At 41.6% G+C, this 23,069-nt stretch overlaps 1 protein-coding gene across 4 annotated transcripts in view; it reads left to right on the forward strand.

Moving 5' to 3' along the window:
* The window catches only part of DYNC2LI1 (dynein cytoplasmic 2 light intermediate chain 1), a 64,699-nt gene that overhangs the window by 5,557 nt on the left and 36,073 nt on the right, over window positions 1-23,069 (forward strand). For 2 of the 4 annotated variants that reach the window (XM_074949356.1, XM_074949357.1), the window contains exons 3-8: window positions 2,552-2,586; window positions 3,102-3,171; window positions 6,506-6,594; window positions 9,465-9,651; window positions 14,894-14,962; window positions 19,600-19,677. In XM_074949356.1, coding sequence (XP_074805457.1) covers window positions 2,552-2,586; window positions 3,102-3,171; window positions 6,506-6,594; window positions 9,465-9,651; window positions 14,894-14,962; window positions 19,600-19,677 — 528 coding nt within the window. The remainder of the gene's footprint in view (window positions 1-2,551; window positions 2,587-3,101; window positions 3,172-6,505; window positions 6,595-9,464; window positions 9,652-14,893; window positions 14,963-19,599; window positions 19,678-23,069) is intronic. The other 2 variants (XM_074949358.1, XM_074949359.1) reach the window with 2 other exon arrangements.

A 23,069-nucleotide genomic window follows, 5' to 3' on the forward strand; every position in this document is an offset into this window, starting at 1 on the left:
CAGGAAGCGTCTGTCTCCTTTGCAGGCTCCAGCCCCACTGAGCTGCAGGGCCCGCCTTTTAAACTTCCTGTCCCACCTCTCTGCTTCCGACAGGGTGGGAATGGCTTATCTGGCTCTGCCCCCAGGGACTCGGTTGTGGTTCCTCCCCGTCAGGCCTAGAGGGAGGCCACGCCCCCTTGCTATACAATATTTTAAAGGGTAAATGGGATGCCCAAATAATTATAAGCCTGTCAGTCTGATATTGACCCTGGGCAAGATAATGGAGTGACTGATATGGGACTCAATTAATAAAGAATTAAAGGAGGGTAATATAATTAATACCAATCAACAAGGGTTTATGGAAAATAGATCGTGTCAAACTAACTTGATGATTTTTTTTTTTTGGATGAGATTACAAATTTGGTTTGTTTTTTTGGATGAGATTACAAGTTTGATAAAGGTAACAGTGATGATGTAGTATACTTAGACTTATGTAAGGCATTTGACTTGATACCTCATGACATTTTGTTTAAAAAACTAGAATGATATAAAATTAATATGGCACACCTTAAATGGATAACAAACTGACTAACTGGTGGATCTCAAAATGTAAGTGTAAATGGGAAATCATTGTTGATCAGGTGTGTTTCCAGTGGGGTCCTGCAGGGATCAGTTTTTGATCCCTACACTATTAAACATTTTTATTAGTGACCTGGAAAAAGACATAAAATCATCCCTGATAAAGTTTGCAGATCACATAAAAATTGGGGAAGTGGTAAATAATGAAGAGGAACGTTCACTTATACAGAGTGATCTAGGTCACTTGGAAGCTGGGCACAAGCAAACAATGTATGTTTCAATACAGCTAAAGGTACACATCTAAGAATAAAGAATGTAGGCCATACTTATGGGATTGGGGCTCTATCCTGGGAAGCAGTAAATTTGAAAAAGATTTGGGGGTCATGGTGGATAATCATCTGAACATGGGCTGCCAGTGTGATGCTGTGGCTAAAGGACCTAATGCGATCTTTAGATGCCTGAAGAGGGCAATCTTGAGTAAGAGTAGAGAGACTATTTTCTCTCTCTGTACTTGGCACTGGTGTGACCACCGCTGTAATAATATATTGAGTTCTGGTGTCCATAATTCAAGAAGGATGTTCATAAATTTGGAAGGTTCAGAAAAGAGGCAAGAGAATGAATGATTAAAAGGATTAGAAAACATGCCTTACAGTAATGGATTCAAGAAACTCAGTTTATTTAGCTTAACAAAGAGAAGGCTAAGGGGTGACTTGATCAGTCTATAAGTATTTATATGTGGAACAAATATTTAATAATAGGCTCTTCAATCTAGCAGAGAAAGGAATAATACAGTCCAATGGCTGAAAGTTGAAGCTAGACAAATTCAGTCTGGAAATAAGGCGTACCTTTTTAACAGTGAGAGTAATTAACCATTGGAACAATTTACCAAGGGTTGTGGTGGATTCTCCATCACCAACAATTTTTAAAGCAAGATTGGCTCTTTTTCTAAAAGATGTGCTCTAAGAATTATTTTGGGGACATTTCATGGCCTGTGTTATATGGGAGGCCAGACTAAATTTTCACAATCACCCCTTCTGGCTTTGGAATCTGTGAAACTATATAGGCCCTGGGATCCTGATAAAACTTATGTCCACGTTTAAGTTTATTCATTTTTGTAGTCTCTATGACTCCAATGGGACATAAATGTAAGCATGTAAATAAGTGTTTGGAGAATCAGGGTCTTAGACTGGATACTGGAGTTCATAACATTGATCCACTGTCTCTTATGCTTACTCAATTGCTTCTCCTCTCTCTCCCCACTTTTTTCTTGATAACTATTTGTTGTAAATGTAAATAAGTCAGAACCTGCCTTTTTATCTTTGTAAGTGAATTGAAGCATATATGTAAGTGTTTCACTATTACTGCAAAGAAGCATGGCATTGTGCGACATGTAATCTTCTATAACCATTAAGAATAGATAAATGGGTTTTGCAGATTTATAAAAAAAATGGTTTCTGAAATTCCAATATGTGATTACAAATAGGGAAGAAACTTTACAAGTGCTAGGACCTTTTTAAAATTAGACTGACCTAACTTGGAATCTGAATCCGAATAGTGCAGAAACATGCCGTTTTACTGTGTTATTTAATGCATTCTTTTTACTTCCATCTCAATTATGATTTACACATATTCACTGGAAACCAATCATTAGATTAACTTGTTATTAGCAATTAACAGCAGTTAAACAGTTTAACACAGTTGGCCAGACTGATCACTAATGTATTGTCTGATTTTAGGTATCCTGTTGGTATTACTGTGTTTGTCATATCCAGCAATTTATTATAATTATATTAATAGCAGTGTAGCTACATTCTGATAGAAAGTAGGCACTTAACTTTCTCGTAATCAGACTACAAATGACTGCATAAGTTTACAGTTTTCAGATGCATTCTTTTAATCATTCCAATAATAAAGCATTACATTATATACAATTATATAACTTTTATGCTTTAATGACATTACAATAGTCTTCTTCATTGTTTTTAATTTCCAGGGAAAGACTACTATTATACTGAGGTGTCTTGACAGGTATGTGTTAAGTTTTGAAAAGTATTTTGCATCTCTGGGAGTAATATCAACAATATTTTTTTCGTAGTCTTACAGAGAATATTATGTTCCAGTAAAACAAAATCATTGTGTAAAATTATGGATGGCAAGTAGATTAAATTTTCTCGCTAATGACCGGATGCATGATTTGTGAAGGGTTAATGATATCTAAATATCTATAATGTGTTAGTAAAACATTTTGGCATTTGGAGCCAGATTTCTAGAGTGCTGTCACTGGTAGTTTGAGTGCTCAGTCACAGTGTGCGTGTGCACAGTTTTGAAAATTTGGTCCTCTGTGTCCTTTTGATATCCATTAAGGAACTGTCTGTCTGTCTTGAGTTGTTCTCTTTATGTTCCTGTTTTCCCAATATAAATTCTCTACTGTTTGGTTAATAAATTGAGTTGAGGTAATGGTAAAAGTTATTGTATGTGAAGTAAATTCAGAAGATCTTGAAAGAATATATGCAGGTGACATATACTGTATCTTCATTGGATAGGGATGAAATTCCAAAACCAACATTAGCCTTGGAATATACTTTTGGAAGAAGAGCAAAAGGTCATAACAGAGTGAGTACATGGCAAAAGTACTATAATATATTTGTTGTATCACTCATTCGTTAGTAAAACCTAACTAGTGACTTTCTCTTTTAACTCAACAATCATCTGCGAGATAGAAAGTATTTCAGTTTGAATTTTATTCAGTTTACTTCCATTTTCAGAATGCTTGGCTAGCTTTCATTTTGCATGTAGATGCGGATCAATATGAAAATTGAAATGTGGATAAGGAACTGGTTAAAGGGGAGACTACAACGGGTCACATGGAAAGGTGAACTGTCAGGCTGGAAGGAGGTTACTAGTGGAGTTCCTCAGGGATCGGTTTTGGGACCAATCTTATTTAATCTTTTTATTACTAACCATGGCACAAAAAGCTGGAATGTGCTAATAAAGTTTGCAGATGACACAAAGCTGGGAGGTATTGCCAATACAGAGAAGGACCAGGATATCATACAGGAAGATCTGGATGACCTTATAAACTGGAGTAATAGTAATAGGCTGAAATGTAATAGTGAAAAGTGCAAGGTCATGCATTTAGGGATTAATAACAAGAATTTTTGTTATAACCTGGGGACGCATCACTTGGAAGTAACAGAGCAGGAGAAGGACCTCGGAGTATTGGTTAATCACAGGATGACTATGAGCTGCCAATGTGATATGGCCATGAAAAAAATTCAGTCAGTCTTGGGATGCATCAGGCAAGGTATTTCCAGTAGAGATAAGGAGGTGTTAGTACCGTTATACAAAGCACTGGTGAGACCTCATCTGGAATATTGTGTGCAGTTCTGGTCTCCCATGTTTAAGAAAGATGAATTCAAACTGGAACAGGTACAGAGAAGGGCTACGAGGATGATCCGAGGAAGGGAAAACCTGTCTTATGAAAGTAGACTCAAGGAGCTTGGCTTGTTTAGCCTAACCAAAAGAAGGCTGAGGGGAGATATGATTGCTCTCTATAAATATATCAGAGGGATAAATACCATGGAGGGTGAAGAATTATTTAAGCTCAGTACCAATGTGGACACAAGAACAAATGGATATAAAGTGGCCATCAGGAAGTTTAGACTTGAAATTAGATGCAGGTTTCTAACCATCAGAGGAGTGAAGTTCTGGAACAGCCTTCCAAGGGAAGCAGTGGGGGCAAAAGACCTATCTGGCTTCAAGACTAAGCTTGATAAGTTTATGGAAGGGATGATGTGATGGGATAGCCTAATTTTGGCAATTGATCTTCAACTATTAGCAGTAGATATGCCCAATGGCCTGTGATGGGATGTTAGATGGGGTGGGATCTGAGTTACGACAGAGAATTCTTTCCTGGGTGTCTGGCTGGTGAGTCTTGCCCACATGCTTAGGGTTTAGCTGATCGCCATATTTGGGGTCGGGAAGGAATTTTCCTGCAGGGCAGATTGGCAGAGGCCCTGGGGGTTTTTCACCTTCCTCTGCAGTGTGGGGCACGGGTCACTTGCAGGAGGATTCTCTGCTCCTTGAAGTCCTCAAATTTAACAAAAAACAAAACAAAACAAACACCTCCAACAACAACTTTGTCCTCATGGTTCCAAAGGTAATCTTAAAAATGTGAACTGAATTTAAACCAATGTAGTGGTATCTGACTACGGTCAGCCTGCAGCCATAACCAGGGGGGAAGTATGAACTGCTCTATCAGTCTTGGTGGGTGTCAACACTGAAATCTAATGATAGTTCAAGTATCAAGGTTGTTAACTATTTCATGCTGATTGGTTTTAGTAGAAACACTGAGCTAATGTGCTTGTCCTTTATTGCATGACAGATTGACAGATAGTGGGACAATGGGGTAGCTAGTTGCTGTTGTGTTGTGGCCAATGTTCCCTCTAATTTTTTCCATCCATGTGTGGAATACATTTTGTTATGTGCACCAAGGTAATGTGCAGATGTGCGCCACCAGTAGAAACAAAAAGCCTAGATATAATATATATTTTAAAAAAGTTACCATAAGGATAATTACTCCAGCCAGGACAGGTTAGGCATTTTAGAACTCACTGCTCAAAGAATTAAATTTAAGTGTAAGAGAAATAAAAATTATGAAATGCATAGACCAGTCAAAAACTAAAGTAACACACTTTGAAAGAATAAAATTTACAGAGAATATATGTGCATTGCAGGAAGTTCCAAGAAATAACAACAACAACATTAATACAAGTATGTGTTGGGAGGTGAGTGTGAAAGACTGTATGTGTGTGACACACAGAGACTGTGAGTGTGTGTGTGTGTGTGAGAGAGAGAGAGAGAGAGAGAGAGAGACTGACTCTGTGTGTGTGCTGGCTGCTGGGGAAGTCTCTAACAGACACTGCACTGTCTCTTTAACGCACTCACTCAACCCCAGAAGGCTCATTCAGACCACAGCAGCTCTCCTGCTCCTGAGCTCTATCCCCCCTCCCCTGCTCTGCGTAGATGGGATACATAGGGGGAGGGAGACACCCTGACATCAGCGCACACACACCCCGTTCTGCACAGCCAGTGGGGGGCGGGGCACCTGAACACACACTGCCGGATGTGCGTGGCTCTGCTAACCAAGTGCGCAGCACCTGAAAAACTCCTGGGCGGCTGCCCGACTGTGCAGCTTAGAGGGAACACAGGTCATGGGGGTGGGGACTAAGGAATTCAGGACCCTCTTTGAAATGTTAAGGCACCTTATAGACTTGATTCTCCATTGAAGTGTATTTTTAGTTATTTTCACCATACAAAGTGGGTTTAAATCACTCCTATAGTGTTTTAAAGCCATTTTATACTTACTTGAGACTGGTGTAAATGAATGTGCATGGTACAAGGACAACAGAGAATCAGGTTTTATGTGCTTAAAAGTCCTATGTGCTTCTAACCATTCAATTTCCTCCTCACACAGGTGTACACATCCCCTCCTATTCACCACCTAATGTGTTCAGCTGTCTTTGATCCTTCCATGCCACTCTGGTCTTTATGTGCTTAAAGTAGTAGGGAGGAGAGGGAGAAGAAAACTGGGCATGGCAGGGAGGAAAGAAGGTTTTGGTTGGGGGGGCAGGATATCTATGCTGCATAAATAGGGACTTGTCTATATGGGAAGTTAGTGCGGAATAAGCTAGGGTGTGAATTTAAAGTGAAGTAGCTACTCCACACTAAGTCCCTCGATAGATAAGCCCTGAGAGATTGGGGCCACATAATTAACTTCTAATTTGCCACATCACTTATGGGACACGCCTCATGTGCTATGCTGTGCTCCTGTACTGTACTCATTGCACATAAGGGACCTGTCTGTTGCCATTGTTACAACAATTGGAAACTTCTGATGGTGTTACATGGAAATATAAATTTCTAATGCTAAGAAACTGTTTTGCAGCCAAAAGACATTGCACATTTTTGGGAACTAGGTGGTGGAACCTCATTATTGGACTTGATTCGTATACCAATAACTAATGACAACATAAGGTAAGTGGTAAAGAACCTTACAATGTTAGAGTTAATTTTGCTTAAATGAAAACTGAGATTAAATCTCTGGCCATTTTGTTGTGGAGAAATCTTCCAAAATGTAAACTGTTTACTAGGTTTGAAAGTTTTTATCAGAGTGGTTTTTCCTAAAAATCAGTTGTGCCGCTGTAGCGCTTCTGTATAGACACTACCTTTGCTGACAGGTGGGGATCTCCCATTGGTGTAGGTTATCCACTCACCCAGGAGTCAGTAGCTAGGTTGACCTAGCGTTGTCTACACCAGGGGTTAGGTCAGCTTAACTACGCTGCTCAGGGGTTGACTTAACTTTTTAGTGTAGACTAGGCCTAAGAGAACAGCATGGGAGAGAAAGGTGCACCTCACTGAGGGAGGAGAGAGAAATCAATCATGGGGAGAGAAAAACAGGACCTTAATGAAGGAGAAGATGCAGTAGTGTAGACCTCATAGAGCTAAGGGAGAGGAAGAGGAAAAAAGATATGAGGCCCCTGTGCAGTTTGAAAGAGGATGAGAGATGAAGTTTCTGAGAGAGGCAGGGGACAGATACTGGAATACAGGGGAGAGCAGAAGGAAGAGAATGGGGGGGAAATGGATCAGAAAAAATGGAGTAAGGGCAGCAAGAAGAGGCAATGTAGAGTGAAAGAGAATAAATGACTGAGGAGAAAACAGATACAGCTTTTCATATAAAGAACAAGAGAAGAGTAAGGAGACAGGATTATAAAAGAGAAAACAATAGGAGAAAAAAGAAAGGGGAATAGAATGATTTGGAGATGGAAAGAGAAAAATGATTAAATGAAAGAAGGGAAAACAGCAGTAAAAGACTTTTTGGGTTAGTAAGTTTTATTTAGTGTTTTTATGTTCTGATATTTTATTGCTTTATTCCATTGGCAGATGTCCCATATCTTCAGTTTTTGTACAAAGCAATGGGATGGCTTGGTATTTGAGCACTTACTGTCTGTATATTATTGTACTGGCTACTCTGGATTCTGTCATTGCATAATGAGAAAAAATATTTAAAAAATACTGCTGTGGCCTCTGGGAGCCTAGTTGCTCCTGAAGACCTTTGGCTACTCTGGAGAATTATCATTTGAATTTTTTTCAAACATTGCCCCCAATGCATGGACTCCAGCATTAACTGCTGAACTCCACTTCTTCTGGAACGGAGGAGGCTGGTAGCCCCCTGAAGATCCTCTTCCCCTGTCTTTACGGTAAATGAATCTTTTAATTTGGATGACCCAAGGCCTAAAGAATCTTCTCTGTGCCCCTCCTAAGCCTGGCCCTGTCACTAAGACAACATTACAGTGCACCAGTGCAGTTGTCATAGTTTGCAAAGACAATATTTTCATTTTGTTTCATCACCAGCACAAATACTTTTTTACTGGTTTTTGTGTCCACCTGTAATAAAGAAGCTTGTTTATTTTAAACTACCTTAAACTAGATCTAGTTTAGCCAAGACACTTTCCATTAGATTTTTCAGAGCATAACTTGGTGAAATTAGAGATTTATCTTGCTCTGTAGCTCCTCTGATTTCCTTCCAATCTGGAATCCACATAGTAAAACATGGTGTTCCTATAGAGCGGGGGTGGCCTACCTGTGGCTCCGGAGCCACATGTGGCTCTTCAGAAGTTAATCTCTGGCACTTTGCATAGGCACCGACTCCGGGGCTAGAGCTACAGGCACCAAATTTCCAATGTGCCGGTGGGTGCTTACTGCTCAACCCCTGGCTCTGCCACAGACCCTGCCCCCACTTCACCCCTTCCCTCCCCCTTTCCCTGAGCCTACTGTGCCGTCGCTCCTTCCCCCTCGCCCCCAGAGTCTCCTGCATGCCACGAAACAGCTGATCCGGACGTGCGGGGAGGGAGGGGGAGGCACTGATTGGCAGGGCTGCCGGTGGGTGGGAGGCGCAGGGAGGGGGAGTGGATGGGGGACTGCTGACATATTACTGTGGTTCTTTGGCAATGTACATTGGTAAACTCTGGCTCCTTCTCAGGCTCAGGTTGGCCACCCATGCTATAGAGCCTGGTTAAAACCAGCAGTCAGTCCTCTGCTATTAGTGGCATTCTGTTTCAGACGTGTTTCCAGTGTTCTGTGTTTCATTGGATTTTAATAATCTCTTCCTCTCAGGGCCGACCTTCAACCAGTGCAACCTTTTAGTATGTATAGGGTTCCATTCTTCCAAGGATCATTAACCTCACATCTCCTGATCTACCACCCAGAGCATCATCCTCAGTTTGTCATCTGAGGTCCCTTCTAACTGGCACAACAAGCCATGGCACAGAATAAATTTCCTTACTATCTTCTTCTACCTCCTGGTTGGAAGTTTGCACTTTGGTTACTCTTCTGATTTTCTGGGACATGCAGGTGATCACTAAAAGTCAGGAACCTTCATAAGCAGGAGTTTGATATAAATTAAAGAGGGATTTCAGATAGGCAAGAGATGACTGGGGTGAATGAAAAGATTATGTTGAAATGCCTTGCCATACAATAGGCAGGAGCAAAATGAGTCGCTGACACTTGCAGGTACTACTTGTCTTCAAACAAAATTTCCAGAAATAAAGTTCAACAATAAAGCACCCACAAATCAGTGATGAGGAGTGGAAAAATCAAAGGTTCAGAAATTCAGCTACAAAGACAATTTAAACGTTTCAGCAGAGTTCAGAGTATGCTTAAGGGCCATCGCTTGTTCTGCAACCTTTAATATAAGCTTCCTGTCTGGTTGTTTTTTTCACATTTGTTTTCAGCAATTCTACTGAGGGAAAAGTGTTGTTTACAAAAAATGTAATGGTCTTATGTACCAATGATGAGACTGAATAAGAACTCTTCTGTTCCCTTCTCCCCCCACTCCCTTTTTATAGGACTTTTGCTATAATTCTTGTTTTGGACCTTTCCAAACCTAATGAACTGTGGCCAACCATGGACAGTCTCCTACAGGTCACCAGGAGCCATGTGGATAAAATTATAACTAAACTGGGAAAGACAAATCCTAAAGTAGCTACTGAAATTAAACAGAGGATGTGGAACAATATGCCGAAGGATCACCCAGTAAGAATCTTCTAGTATTTTCTGCAGATGTCATCGGCCTTTATATAGTTAAGGATAATACTTGTGAAAATCATAAATAACTCTTTTAGATTTTTATGCATGACTGAATATCCATTTTATGTAGATGAACCTATTCACTGGAAAATTATAGCAATTTTAATAAAAATTCAGTAAGAGCAGAAACAAGGAAAGACAGTTTCTTATATCTTCTTCATAGACATCTAATGTGATTGTTATGGCATGTTACACCAATCACAAGAAACAGAGTTTTAGAGTAGCAGTTTGATATTGATTTTATTATCTTTTTTTAAAATGAAGATGAAAACTAGAATGTACAGAAGAAGTCATCTGGCAAGAGACTAGATGAAGGTACAAATTTAAGCAGAGTATAGTTATAACAGCCTTCAACACGACTATATACTTTGCATTTATTCAAGTGTCTATCACAAACTCAGTGCCTTTTGATAATCTGACAACTAATTAAATTATAAAGTTTCAGAGATGTTAACACCAGACCCTTAAATGCAATTGCTAATGTAATCTCTTGAAGAAGCTAAAATAGATTGTGGGAAATACAGCCGAAAACGTGTATGTGTATACAACGTGCATTCAAGTTGTACAAATGTTATGTGTATGCAATTCCTAAACAAATATTCTACAGTTCAGACTCTGAATATAAATTCTGCCACAGTAATTTATGTAACACAATATGATAAAGAAAATGCTAATAAGGCTCCAAAAAGTGAAAAGCAAAGATATATTAAGTAAGAAAGCAAATGCATACGATGCTTAGCAGCTTTGTTTACAGTGTATGGTCCCAATACTGTAGCCCTTACTCATGTGAGCAATCCCATTCACCTCAATGTATGTAAAGGTTGCAGGATTAGATTCAATAATATGACTTTCTTAAGGACTTCCAAGGTTAATATTCAACTTTTTTAGACAAGGTAGTTTCTGAAAATAACATATTACATTTAAAATGCAGCTGGCTACAACCCATGATCACAAACATGCTGATGCCCCAGTTGCCAGCGATGTTAGAATGCAGGTTTTTTCAACACCTTAAAAGCACAGACTCGTCCTTTAGCTCAAATGGTAATAACTGCATCAGTTGTCAGTAAGAAACAGGCTTTTTATCCTTGTGGAGGCCGGCCTCTAAAGGGGACATGATCACACATGCTAAACTAGTGTATTAATTCAACCCCTGAATACAGAAAGTAGGGCAAACATCTTACTAATCACTTCACATACAACTATTATTTTTCAAATGTATATCAACTCAATTCAAAAGCAGACTTGTTTGTGGGGTAAACAAGGTTTGTCTCCTAGAATGGAGGAAGCACAGGGCAGATTAGAGATTGGGTTCATATAGGGTTTCTACTGGGGGAATGATTATGGGCATTTCACTGGAAGGAACAGGATTGAACAAGGAGTTTTAGAGTGGGAATGGGAGAGCATGAATGCATCGGGAGAATCTCTTAAAAATAAAAAGGCTGAGGGGTATGCATTAAGTACTTTTTTGGTGGCAGTGAGGAAAATCAGACAAGTAGAGTTCAAGAGCACTAGTCCCTGTATGTAATTTGTTGTCCTGAATTAATTTTTAGTTTCTCTTCTAATTAAGGAAACTGTAATGCTTCCCCAACCCCTGGGGTCCACACATCAAATTTTAAGTAAATGTAAAGCCTAGCGAAATGTGTTGGCTTGACAAAGCTAATGAAAGAAGTACCCTCTATTTTCTCCCACAAAGTACTGGATAGGCAACAGTTCAAGTTTTCCCCTAATACACTGATACTTTGCCTTAACCCTTAGTTGGAGGAACCTTCACTAAAGCGGAGAAGTTAGTTCACTCTTTACGATCATTTTTTCCTTATTCAGTAAGTTGGAAAGGCCAAGAAGGTTGCCATGCCAGTTTCAGCCAACTGTGATGCAGCCATCTGTCCACTAGAAACTGACCATCTCATTTAACATAGATCACTGAAGTGCTGTCAGATGGTAATAGCTTTAAGTAACTACCAACCTGGACCTGATGTAAGCCAATTACCTACAGGTATAAAACTACTTAGCCTGTTACTCATCCCCTGAGCCGTCTACTTAATCCTATTTTATTGAGCACATAGTACTTGCATGTTAATAATTTTCTGTACAAATGTCAAATAAATAATATATGCACCTCTTAGCTAGGTTTCTGTTTATATTACATATTTTTAAATTTCACATTTTTAAATCTCAAGTTTTTTCAAAAAGTATACTGTATATCATATACTTGACCTTCATCAGGATCCTAGATAAGCCCTTCTGTTAGCTTCAGTGAATCATAAAAGGTTACGGCTGGAAGAGACCTCAGGAGGTCATCTAGTCCAAGCCCCTGCTCAAAGCAGGACCAATCCCCAACTAAATCATCCCAGCCAGGGCTTTGTCAAGCCTGACCTTAAAAACATCTAAGGAAGGAGATTCCACCACCTCCCATTCAAGTGCTTCACTACCCTCATAGTGAAAAAGGTTTTCCTAATATACAACCTAAACCTCCCCCACTGCAACTTGAGACCATTACGCCTTGTTCTGTCATCTGCCACCACTGAAAACAGTGTAGATCCATCCTTTCTTTGGAACCCCCCCTTCAGGTAGTTGAAGGCTGCTATCAAATCCCCACTCACTCTTCTCTTCTGCAGACTAAACAAGCCCAGTTCCCTCAGCCTCTCCTCATAAGTCATGTGCCCCAGCCCCTGATCATTTTTGTTGCCCTTCGCTGATCTCTCTCCAATTTGTCCACATTCTTTCTATAGTGGGGGTCCCAAAACTGCAATGCAATACTCCAGATGTGGCCTCAACAGTGCCGAATAGAGGGGAACAATCACTTTCCTCGATCTGCTGGCAATGCTCCTACTAATGCAGCCCAATATGCCATTAGCCTTCTTGGCAACGAGGGCAACAGTTGACTCATATCCAGCTTCTCGTCTACTGTAATCCCCAGGTCCTTCTCTGCAGAACTGCTGCTTAACCAGTTGGTCCTCAGCCTGTACCAGTGCCTGGGATTCTTCTGTCCTAAGTGCAGGACTCTGCACTTGTCTTTGTTCATAGAATATCAGGGTTGGAAGGGACCTCAGGAGGTCATCTAGTCCAACCCCTTGATCAAAGCAGGACCAATCCCCAATTTTTGCCCTAGATCCCTAAATGGCCCCCTCAAGGGTTGAACTCACAACCCTGGGTTTAGCAGGCCAATGCTCAAACCACTGAGCTATCCCTCACCCTTATCAGATTTCTTTTGGCCCAATCCTCCAATTTGTCTAGGTCACTCTGGACCCTATTCCTACCCTCCAGCATATCTACCTCTCCCCCAGTTTAGTGTCATCCATGAACTTGCTGAGGGTGCAATCCATCCCATCATCCAGATCATTAATGAAGATGTTGATCAAAACCAGCCCTGGACAAACTCCTGGGGCACTCTGCTTGATACCGGCTGCCAACTAGACATCGATCACTACCCGGTGAGCCCGGTGATCTAGCCAGCTTTCTATCCACCTTGTAGTCCATTCATCCAATCCATACTTCTTTAACTTGCTGTCAAGAATACTGTGGGAGACCATATCAAAAGTTTTGCTAAAGTTAACGTATATCACATCCACCGCTTTCCCCATATCCACAGAGTCAGTTATCTCACCATAGAAGGCAATCAGGTTGGTCAGGCATGACTTGCCCTTGGTGAATCCATGTTGACTGTTCCTGATCACCTTCCTCTCCTCCAAGTGCTTCAAAATGGATTCCTTGAGGTCCTCCTTCATGATTTTTCCAGGGACCGAGGTGAAGTTGACCGGTCTGTAGTTCCCCAGATTCTCCTTCTTCCTTTTTTTTTTTTTAAAGATAGGCAAATATAGTGCCCTTTTCCAATCGTACGGGACCTCCCCCGATCGCCACGAGTTTTCAAAGATAATGGCCAATGGCTCTTCACTCAGATCAGCCAACTCTTTCAGCACCCTTGGATGCATTAGAGTCGGCCCCATGGACTGGTGCATGTCCAGCTTTTCTAAATAGTCCTTAACCTGTTCTTTCACCACTGAGGGCTGCTCACCTCCTCCCCATACTGTGCTGCCCAGTGCAGCAGTCTGGGAGCTGACCTTCTCAGTGAAGACGAGGCAAAAAAAGCATTGAGTACTTCAGCTTTTTCCAATCATCTGTCACTAGGTTGCCTCCCCCATTCAGTAAGGGTCTCATGCTTTCCCTGACCTTCTTGTTGCTAACATACCTGGAGAAACCCTTCTTGTTACTCTTCACATCCCTTACTAGCAGTAACTCCAATTGTGCTTAGGCCTTCCTGATTACACCTCTGCATGCTCGAGCAATATTTTTATACTCCTCCCTAGTCATCTGTCCAAGTTTCCATGTCTTGTAAGCTTTCTTTTTGTGTTTAAACTCACAGAAGATTTCTCTGTTAAGCCACGCTGGTCGCCTGCCATATTTGCTATAGTTTCTGCACTTCGGGATGGTTTGTTCCTGCTCCCTCAATAAGATTTCTTTAAAATACAATCAGCTCTCCTGGACTCCTTTCCCCCTCATATTAGCCTCCCAGGAGATCCTGCCTATCAGTTCCCGAGGGAGTCAAGGTCTGCTTTTCTGAAGTCCAGGGTCCGTATTCTACTGCTCTCCTTCTTTCCTTTTTGTCAGGATCCTGAACTCGACCATCTCATGGTCACTGTTGCCCAGGTTGCCACCCACTTCTACTTCTCCTACCAGTCCATCCTGTTTGTGAGCAGCAGGTCAAGAGGAGCACAGCCTCTAGCTGGTTCCTCCAGCACTTGCACCAGGAAGTTGTCCCCAACACTCTCCAAAAAATTCATTTCTTCCCTATTCAGCACTCTGCTTGGTATTGAGGGGGCCACATTAGTTATGACTCCTTGATCCCATGCTAGCCCAGCCCTGGTGCTTCTCTAATTTATACTCTCTAACGTACTCCTTTCCTTCCTTCCATTTACATGCCCCCTGTGTTGGGTGGGAATGTCTGGTGCAGGAGCCATTTCCACCAGGTTTATGCCAGAAAGGAGTTCCCTTCCTCAAGAGGTGTTTTTTTTCCCCCTCCTGGACATTTGTGGAGCGATTGCATTAGAAAATAATTATACTGCATAAACTTTTGTGTCTAAGATTTTGATATCTTTTAAAAATCATTCTCATCCTGTTTTCTGGTGTTTAGCTGTTTTATTGTGCTTTTGTGACTTGTTTGAGGTTTTAAATATATTATGTTGTTTAACAGGATCATGAATTAATTGACCCTTTTCCAATCCCTCTGGTGATAATTGGAAGCAAATATGATATTTTTCATGTAAGTGATATTTTATATATATATATATATATATATATATATATATATATATATTTTCCATTTGGTTTTATTTATTTAGGTATAAAAATAAGACATCTAGCCAAAGCTCTACGAGCCCTAACACATGATTAATAATGCAATAAAATTCCAGTAAAATGATCATTAGAACAGGAACTCAGCCACCTACAGTAACTCCTTTTCATCCCTTCATCATTATGGGAAGCATACCCTCATCCTTCTCCAAAAACCTTTGCAAACACTTATCTTTTCTCGCATGCCTGGAAGATCGCCAGATTTGATCTGTTTCAGACAAAGGAGGGTAGCAAGTTCCAGAGTACTCCCAAGAATGCCCTGTCTGACACAACCTCTTTTTTATAATAAGGGAAATCCAGCTTTGGTGTCCATGCTGACTGCAGTTGTGGCAGTATGGCAGAGGGAGAGAGACGATCCCTCTGGTAGGTTGGTCGCCGATTTGGGGAGTTGGGGCAGCCTAGGCAACAAAATGAGTTATGCTCACTTCTTAATTCTGCAATTTTAGTTTTAAATACTTGCTTACACAAAAAGAAAAGAAGGACTTGTGGCACCTTAGAGACTAAAATTTATTTGAGCATAAGCTTTCGTGAGCTACAGCTCACTTCATCAGATGCATTCAGGGGGGGAAGCTTTTGTAGTGATAATCAAGCTGGGCCATTTCCAGCAGTTGACAAGAACATCTGAGGAACAGCGGGGGGGAGGGGCGTAAACATGGGGAAATAGTTTTACTTTGTGTAATGACCCATCCACTCCCAGTCTTTATTCAAGCCTAAGTTAATTGTATCCAGTTTGCAAATTAATTCCAATTCAGCAGGCTCTCATTGGAGTCTGTTTTTGAAGATTTTTTGTTGAAGAATTGCCACTTTAAGGTCTGTAATCAAGTGGCCAAAGAGATTGAAGTGTTCTCCGAATGGTTTTTGAATGTTATAATTCTTGACGTCTGATTTGTGTCCATTTATTCTGTTACATAGAGACTGTCCAGTTTGACCAATGTACATAGCAGAGGGGCATTGCTGGCACATGATGGCATATATCACATTGGTAGATGTGCAGGTGGATGAGCCTCTGATAGTGTGGCTGATGTGATTAGGCCCTATGATGGTGTCTCCTGACTAGATTGTGGACACAGTTGGCAACGGGCTTTGTTGCAAGGATAGGCTCCTGTGTTAGTGGTTCTGTTGTGTGGTGTGTGGTTGCTGGTGAGTATTTGCTTCCCGTTGGGGGGCTGTCTGTAAGCAAGGACTGGCCTGTCTCCCAAGATCTGTGAGAGTGATAGGTCGTCCTTCAGGATAGGTTGTAGATCCTTGATGATGCGTTGGAGAGGTTTTAGTTGGGGGCTAAAGGTGATGGCTAGTGGCGTTCTGTTATTTTCTTTGTTGGGCCTGTCCTGTAGTAGGTAACTTCCGGGTACTCTTCTGGCTCTGTCAATCTGTTTCTTCACTTCAGCAAGTCGGTATTGTAGTTGTAAGAATGCTTGATAGAGATCTTGTAGGTGTTTGTCTCTGTCTGAGGGGTTGGAGCAAATGCGGTGGCTGGATTTTACAAAAACTAGATAAGCCATTTACAACACACACTTTGCTTCTCTACAAAAGAAAAAGGACACTAACCTATCTAAACTACTACATGCCACAAGGGGCCACAAGTGGTTCCCTTAACCCACCCAGCAATATTGTTAATCTATCCAACTATACTCTTAGCCCAGCAGAAGAATCTGTCCTATCTCGGGGTCTCTCCTTCTGCCCCTCCACCCCCACGAACATGATACAGTTCTGTTGTGACCTAGAATCCTATTTTCGACATCTCCGACTCAAGGAATATTTCCAACACACCTCTGAACAACATACTGGCACGCAGAGACCTTCCTACCAACACTACAAAAAGAAGGATTCTGGGTGGACTCTTCCTGAAGGTCGAAACAACAGACTGGACTTCTACATAAAGTGCTTCCGCTGTCGTGCATGGGCTGAAATTGTGGAAAAGCAGCATCACTTGCCCCATAACCTCAGCCATGCAGAACACAATGCCATCCACAGCCTCAGAAACAACTCTGACATCATAATCAAATAGGCTGACAAAGGAGGTGCTGTCGTCATCATGAATAGGTCGGAATATGAACAAGAGGCTGCTAGGCAGCTCTCCAACACCACTTTCTACAAGCCATTACCCTCTGATCCTACTGAGGGTTACCAAAAGAAACTACACCATTTGCTCAAGAAACTCCCTGAAAAAGCACAAGAACAAATCTGCACAGACACACCCCTGGAACCCCGACCTGGGGTATTCTATCTGCTACCCAAGATCCATAAACCTGGAAATCCTGGACACCACATCATCTCAGGCATTGGCACCCTGACAGCAGGATTGTCTGGCTATGTAGACTCCCTCCTCAGGCCCTACGCTACCAGTACTCCCAGCTATCTTCGAGACACCACTGACTTCCTGAGGAAACTACAATCTATCGGTGATCTTCCTGAAAACACCATCCTAGCCACTATGGTTGTAGAAGCCCTCTACACCAAAATTCCACACAAAGATGGACTACAAGCGGTCAGGAACAGTATCTCCGATAATGTCACGGCAAACCTGGTGACTTTGTCCTCACCCATAACTATTTCACATTTGGGGACAATGTATACCTTCAAATCAGCGGCACTGCTATGGGTACCCGCATGGCCCCACAGTATGTCCACACTTCTATGGCTGACTTAGAACAACGCTTCCTCAGCTCTCTCCCCCTAATGCCCCCACTCTACTTGCACTACACTGATGACATCTTCATCATCTGGACCCACGGAAAAAAAGCCCTTGAGGAATTCCACCATGATTTCAACAATTTCCATCCCACCATCAACCTCAGCCTAGACCAGTCCACACAAGAGATCCACTTCCTGGACACTACGGTGCTAATAAGCGATGGTCACATAAACACCACCCTATACTGGAAACATACTGACCGCTATGCCTACCTACATGCCTCCAGCTTTCATCCAGACCACACCACACGATCCATTGTCTACAGCCAAGCTCTACGATACAACCGCATTTGCTTCAACCCCTCAGACAGAGACAAACACCCCCCACTGTTCCTCAGATGTTCTTGTCAACTGCTGGAAATGGCCCAGCTTGATTATCACTACAAAAGGTCCCTCCCCCCACCCCTGCTCTCCTGCTGGTAATAGAGTAACAGCCGTGTTAGTCTGTATTCGTAAAAAGAAAAAAGAAAAGGAGTACTTGTGGCACCTTAGAGACTAACCAGTTTATTTGAGCATGAGCTTTCGTGAGCTACAGCTCGCTGTAGCTCACGAAAGCTCATGCTCAAATAAACTGGTTAGTCTCTAAGGTGCCACAAGTACTCCTTTTCTTTTTTCTGCTGGTAATAGCTCACCTTACCTGATCACTCTCCTTACAGTGTGTATGGTAACACCCATTGTTTCATGTTCTCTGTGTATATATATCTCCCCACTGTATTTTCCACTGAATGCATCCGATGATGTGAGCTGTAGCTCACAAAAGCTTATGCTCAAATAAATTTGTTAGTCTCTAAGGTGCCACAAGTCTTTCTTTTCTTTTTGCGGATACAGACTAACACGGCTGCTACTCTGAAACTTGCTTACGCAGTCATTTATCATCTGATTTAGAAAGGACAAGTAAGTGAGTGGTCACATCTTCTAATGCCTCTCTGTAAATTAACTGATAAGCAATGTCAAAGAGCATTGCAGTTGGTTCCCTCTGTTATTAAAAAAAAAAAAAAATTCAAGAAATGCACAGTTCATTTTCATGAAGCAATTGATCCTCCTGGGCCTGGACTGACATATTGTGACAGCTTCCATACTGAGTCCTTTAGCTGGCAGTACAATATACTGCTGTGTGACCAACTATTTGAGCTATTTAATTCTTACTAGCAGTGTACTGTGCATTCTTTCATACCCAGGTTTTGCTTTATTAAAAAAAAAAATCATGATTTTCTTGACTCAGTGAATGATTCAGAACATAATAGACACAGGATGAAATCCCGGTCCCTTTGAAGTCCAGGATGTTACCCACAATTTTTCCAAGAAAGGTCATTATATGATCTTGTACATATACTGAATAGGCACAGTTACTGATTAAAAGGGGTGTGTGTGTGTGTGTGTATTTGTATGCACACACCTTAATTGGTATGACTGGTGGAGTTTAGAGGGTATACAGCCATAGGTCCAAAGACAGTCAAATATTGTGACGTAAAAAGAGAAGATTACCTTATAGTACGGCAATGTTGTTACTTTTTAAATTTTAAAGCAGGAGAGAACAATGACTCATTGGAAATTGAATACACATCCCCAGTTAAGAGGCTCCTTCAGGCAAGAATTAAGCTTGAGCCTGGAGTAACAGACTGCCTGTAATAGGAGCCCTCTGTAGAAAAATAAAAATTGTAACTAGTCTTTTAAGTCACAACAGATGGTTATTGAATTCTGTATTGAGAGATAATTATATTATACAACTTTTCACTTAAAAATAAAGTGATAGCTAAACTCCTTCATTGTAGCATAACCATCTAATGCAGTTTATATTAAAAAAAAATATATTCTCAGTGTAAAAATGTTTTTTTATATGTACTTCTTCAGAAGTTTGACTCTGAGATGAGGAAAATAATGTGCAAGACACTGAGATTTGTTTCGCATTATTACGGAGCATCACTAGTGGTTTGTATAGTCTTTTTTTGTTGGGGGGGGAGAGGAATGGGCACTATTTGTGAGATGAAACAATAACTAAAATAGATATATAAAACATTTAGATAAACATGATATGATTGGGACAAATCAGTAAGGCTCATGATGGCTTTCTCCATGAGTGAACCTGTTGAATAGGGATGTTGGGGTCTGCAGAGGAAGTGTGGGGTATATCCAGAGAGTAAACCAGCTCTGAGAGTCCACCAGTCAGAATCCCTGCAGAGGACACACAGGGGCTATGCCCCTCCATCACAGAACATGGTATAAACAACCCCCAACAACACAGGTGTCCTGCACCTTGCTGCAGTATTCCAAAAGAGGACGTCTTTCCCCATAGATTTTCTGTGCAAGGTCCATTTACTGAAGCTTTATGTTAGGATGACACCATTTGTGCCTTCATATCTTGTCTCCTCTACCAGATATGTTAGAGTATTAAACTTCTTACACCCATAACTTTGGATCCTTTTAAGAGGTGATACAGATAAAAGGCATAGATCACCCTTCTATCAAGGGGATAATAACATTTTCTTAGCATAAATGGAAAACTTTATCTTCCTACTGGAATTGTTACAAATAAAATTCCTCATAGTGAATAAAATCACTCCAGTTAAAGGTAGTGAAAACCAAATTAACAAAATCTAGTTAATTTTGATGAGTTTCACTATTTTATTATGCCATGTACTGTAGATACTCTGTGGTATTTATTAAGTAAATAGGCTGGGCTACATGCTAGCTACTGCAGGAAAATTGGCTTAAATGAGTGTGCATACATGCTTCAAAAGTAATAGTCACAGTAGTTACAGGCCTATCTGAGAGACTAACAAATTTATTTGGGCATAAGCTTTCATGGGCTAAAACCCACTTCATCAGATGCATGGAGTGGAACATACAGTAGGGAGGTATAAATACACAGCATATGAAAAGATGGGAGTTGCCTTACCAAGTGGGGGGGGTCTGTGCTAACGAGCCAATTCAATTAAGGTGGAAGTGGGCTATTCTCAACAGTTGACAAGAAGGGGTTGTGGAGGACCTAGGGCTTGAGCCCATTGAAGCCAATGGCAAAATTCCCATTCACTTTGATACTGCAGGTCGAGAAACCCAGAGAGTGCCTCTCAGGCCCTGTCTACCTAAGAAAGTTGTGCTAGTTTAGCTTAAGATGCGATTTTAAATTGATGTAGTTAAACTGGTACAAAAAGCTAGTGGACACTCACTCTTATTTAATTTTACCAGTGACTTATTTTGGTTTAACTTAAATTGATTCCTAATTGACTTAATGTATAATGAAATTAACTTGGTTTAAACTGATATAAAAATGTCAGTACAGCCCTTTGGATTGATTTAGCATCACACCTTAAGGTAGGGTAGTGCAAACTTTCTCATGTAGCTAAGGCTTGAGAGCTGTACTTTAGGTCCTCCACAAGTGAGGTTTCAGTGAAGCATGGGGGAGTTCTCAGAAGGGCCATCATAGTGGCAGCCATTCTCCACTGTGTACCAGAGCTAGAGGGTAGGTTTTTGTTCTGGTTTATGGTGTGCATATGTGCATTCCAAACCAGAATTTGACCCTTAGGATTAGATTTAACTAAATTTAGAAGAATGTTAAGGTGTCCTCTAAGCCTCTGTGTGGCCTATGTCAGTTAAAAACATTTGACCCCCTGCACAGGTGTCTGGGGACCAAATCCTCATCCTACTGAAATACATGGCAGAAGTTTCTTTTTCACATGCTTGCACGTCTGTTCCACTGTAGGTGTGTGTGTACCTTGTGCAGTTGTCAGACAAGTTTTTTCCCTCAGTGGTACTCGCTGGGGTGGCCACGGCATACTGGTATAAGGGGACAGAGCTGCCCTGACCCCCCCCCCCCCCCAGTACTTTCATACTGCCAGTGACAGTTGTCGGAGTGATCTCAGACTTGTTGGCATAAGCTTCCCTCATTCCTTTGCATATATACCTTGTTATTGTTAGGAGGTAGTTAGTTAAGTTTGTTAGTTTTAGCTAGTTTTAGCAACAGATTTTAGTCTTAGGTCTTTTTGGACTAGTTTTCATCTTTTGGTATTGATACCAAAATGATGCCACACTCACCAGGTTTTAAGTTCTGCCGCACATATGCTAAGCCTGTGCTGATCAGTGACCCACACCCAGCCATTTGAAATGTTTGGCAGAATCCTACATATGTGACAAATGTCGAGGTTTGTAAGGGATTTAAGCCCCACTCAAAGAAAGATAGAGTGGCAAGGCTCAAATGTTTGCTCATGGAGGCAGCACTTTGTCCCCTATAGGACTTGTTTCATGCAAAGAGTGCCCCAAGTACATCAGCCTTAGTACACAGTGCAGTAGAGATGTCCGCAACTCCTCAGTCCCATTCAGTGATGTCAAAGAAAAGGCTTAGACGCTTCTCAGGCTCAGTACCTCAATCGGGGATGTCGGTGCCGAAGCCTAGTAGAGGCAGAGACTCTAAGATATGCTGCAGCAGTCTTCAGCTAAGAAGAGGGGATTGCCACCTTCAGAGCCTGTTCCAGGTCTGTTGAGGGCATCTCCTGAAAGATCTCTGTGGCAGACTATCAGTCATTGCCTCTCCCAACCACCCCAGAGTCGTATGCATCCCCAAGGGACCAGCTTAGCCTCTCAGTACCACCATCCCCGGTAGTACAAGAAGGTTTACAGTCGGTACTGATGCTTGCAGCACCTACCTCTCCATGTCAGGAACTCACAGTACCATTACCTTCCAAGTTTTCACAAAGGCTACTGCAGTCAAAGGGCAAGCCTCCAATGATATCTCCAGTACTACCATGCTCAGGCTCAGGCTACCTATCCCCAGTCCCAACTGTTTCTGACCCCCTAATGTCAGACATTTCAGATTCTTCCTCTTTGCACTTAGAGGTGCATTCCTCTGTGTCCCATCCAAGACAGAGGGCATATTGTCCATCTTAGAGTTGAGGACTGCGGATTACGCAACAGTCAAGCACTGGCCTCATCCTCTTAAGGGTGATGGGCTGGTCAAAGTTGGGACCGAGTCCCATATGAGAGTCTATTCTGGACACTGTGGGGCATCCCTCCTCTGGCTTGGACCTCCCTGCAACTTTCTCATTCTTTGTCATCAACACTGCTATGGGGACATTGGCAGCAAGAGCATCATTATCTGGTTCCCAGTACCAAGATCGATACCGAGCTTTCAGAAGTTACTCAAGCAGCTTCCCCACCACAAGTCATGGAGCAGCCACCAACTCAGAATCTTGTGGTATCCTCTTCTTCATCTCCAGATGAGGCTGTTGAGGCAACAAGCGAGTCACTACCACCCAAGGGCTCATCAAGATCTGTTGAGAAGAGTGGCTTCTGTTCTTGACATTCAGGCAGAAGAGATGTGTGAAAGC

Source organism: Natator depressus, chromosome 3, assembly GCF_965152275.1.
Source record: "Natator depressus isolate rNatDep1 chromosome 3, rNatDep2.hap1, whole genome shotgun sequence".
Taxonomy (NCBI): Eukaryota; Metazoa; Chordata; order Testudines; family Cheloniidae; genus Natator; species Natator depressus.